Source organism: Morus notabilis, unplaced genomic scaffold, assembly GCF_000414095.1.
Source record: "Morus notabilis unplaced genomic scaffold, ASM41409v2 Scaffold155, whole genome shotgun sequence".
Lineage (NCBI taxonomy): Eukaryota > Viridiplantae > Streptophyta > Magnoliopsida > Rosales > Moraceae > Morus > Morus notabilis.
Window position 1 is genome coordinate 518,127 of NW_010361021.1, and position 1,892 is coordinate 520,018.

The 1,892-nt window shown below is 43.4% G+C and overlaps 1 protein-coding gene across 1 annotated transcript; it reads left to right on the forward strand.

Annotated features, from left to right (window-relative positions):
* The first annotated feature begins 468 nt into the window (after positions 1-468).
* LOC21403972 lies at positions 469-1,639 on the forward strand. Its single transcript, XM_010098057.2, has one exon. The coding sequence runs from the start codon at positions 811-813 to the stop codon at positions 1,597-1,599; it is 789 nt and encodes a 262-aa protein (XP_010096359.1). The 5' UTR covers positions 469-810; the 3' UTR covers positions 1,600-1,639.
* Positions 1,640-1,892: the final 253 nt, after the last annotated feature.

Below are 1,892 nucleotides of genomic sequence, written 5' to 3' on the forward strand. Positions count from 1 at the left end.
GTTCAAACTCAAATTTTATAAAAGATTATAAACTTAGATAAAATTGTAACTCGAGTTTAAATTTTTTTTTCTGAATTTCGTTACAAAAGAACAATTCTGTAATTTTATAGTATAAAACGTGAATACATAATAATAACTATTGTGTAATTCTTTATCATTCCTAAAATATTTTAAGAATTCGTTATATTTTTACTACACTTTTATAATTTTATATATATCACGTTAGTATAATTTTCACCGGGGAAAAAAAAAAAACTAAAAAACGTGAAGTGTTCATAAACTAGTACAAATAGAGACGTACAAACGCATATGAAATCCAAACAGCGAGCGCGACCACATGCCATAAAAACGACGTAGTATCATGAGAGATTGGAAAAAATAATAAAGGGTTAAGCACCAAAATGCACACTTTAGCATTGTCCATCCCCAAGAAGCCAAGCCTACCAAAATAATACTTTAAAAAAAAAAAAAAAAGAAAGAAAGAAAAAAAGAAAAGAAAAGCCTAGCCTAAATAGGACTATAAAATGTGCCGAACGTTGAAACCGTTCTCGCTCTCATTCTCTCTCCCCCACCGGAATTATATACAAACCTCCGTTTCCCGGGGATTTCCGAGAGAGAACCAAAAGCAAACAAACACTGTAGACCTAACGATCCTATTTTGATTCCCCTTTGATTTTCCCCCAAACCAAACACAAATCTTCATCAAGAATCAAGAGAGAGAGAGAGTCTGCTCTCTGGTGTGCTTGTGGTGTCTCTTGCTCCGAGTCTTTCCGGCGAACGGTGTTTCTTTGTGAGAGAGAGTGAGCGGCGATGAAGGCGTCCATGGCGGTGGCTCCGGGGAGAGCAGCGAAGTCTCTTTACAATTTCGATGCCCTTACGTGCCTGAAGTGGGGGAGCCACAAGTACGTCCGGTGCGCAAAAGAGAAATCCGATGATGACGGCGGCGGCGGCGGCAGCGGTGGCGGATCGATTGATCATCGATCCGTCGGCGTGATCGCGCCTCGGCGGAAAGAATCGACGTCGGAGACGAGGCAAGGGATCAGGTTTCTCTTGAACCAGAGAGAAGCCGAGAAGTACGACGACGGCGAGGAAGGGATCGCGGCGGTGAGGGAGAAGCTCACGGTCGATTTCAAAGAGGCGGCGAACAAGCTGAAAGAGGCGTTCTTTGGAGGTGGTGTGGCGGCGGAACTGGGAGATGACGTGTCGGCGGCGGCGGAGGAGGAAGAATCTCCTTCGACGACGGAGAAAGAGGCGAGGCCGTGGAACCTCCGGAAGAGAAAGGCGGCGGGTGCTGCTAAGACTAAGAGCTTGAGAATTGAGGGAGCAAAGGTCAATTTCTCGTCGCCGGCGACTGTGAGGCCGGTCAGAAGGGTTCCGGAGAAGGAGGAGAGGGTGAAGTTCGCGGTGGCGCTATCGAGGAAGGAGATCGAGAGTGATTTCGCGGTGATGTTGGGAAAGAGGCCGCCTAGCAGGCCCAAGAAGCGGCCCAGGCCCATTCAGAGGCAATTGGACTCTCTCTTTCCAGGCGTGCTTTTAGGGGAGATAACCACAGAAACTTACAAGGTTCCTGAGGCCCCTAAAAAGGACAAGACGAGGTAGCGATCGAGTAACGTTCTCTCCATTTAACCCAAAAAAAAAAGAAAAAAAAAAAAAGAATAATATCCTCTCCAATTCTGACTTTTGGAAATTTTTTTACTCGTATGTTCATAACATCAAATATTAGTGAAAATAACCTTTTGAATTTGCAATTAAATGTCTAGTCTTATTTATCAGTCATTGTAATAACCTTTCTTTCGTTCTAGATGAGTAATTATACAAAGGATTAATGGTATGGAAGTGTTTTTCACTGGTTCATCAATAAAAACACACGTCTTTGTAGATATACAAATACT

Excerpts from the sequence above, each read along its gene's own strand:
- LOC21403972 (XM_010098057.2), top strand. The coding sequence starts at position 811 with ATGAAGGCGTCCATGGCGGTGGCTCCGGGGAGAGCAGCGAAGTCTCTT.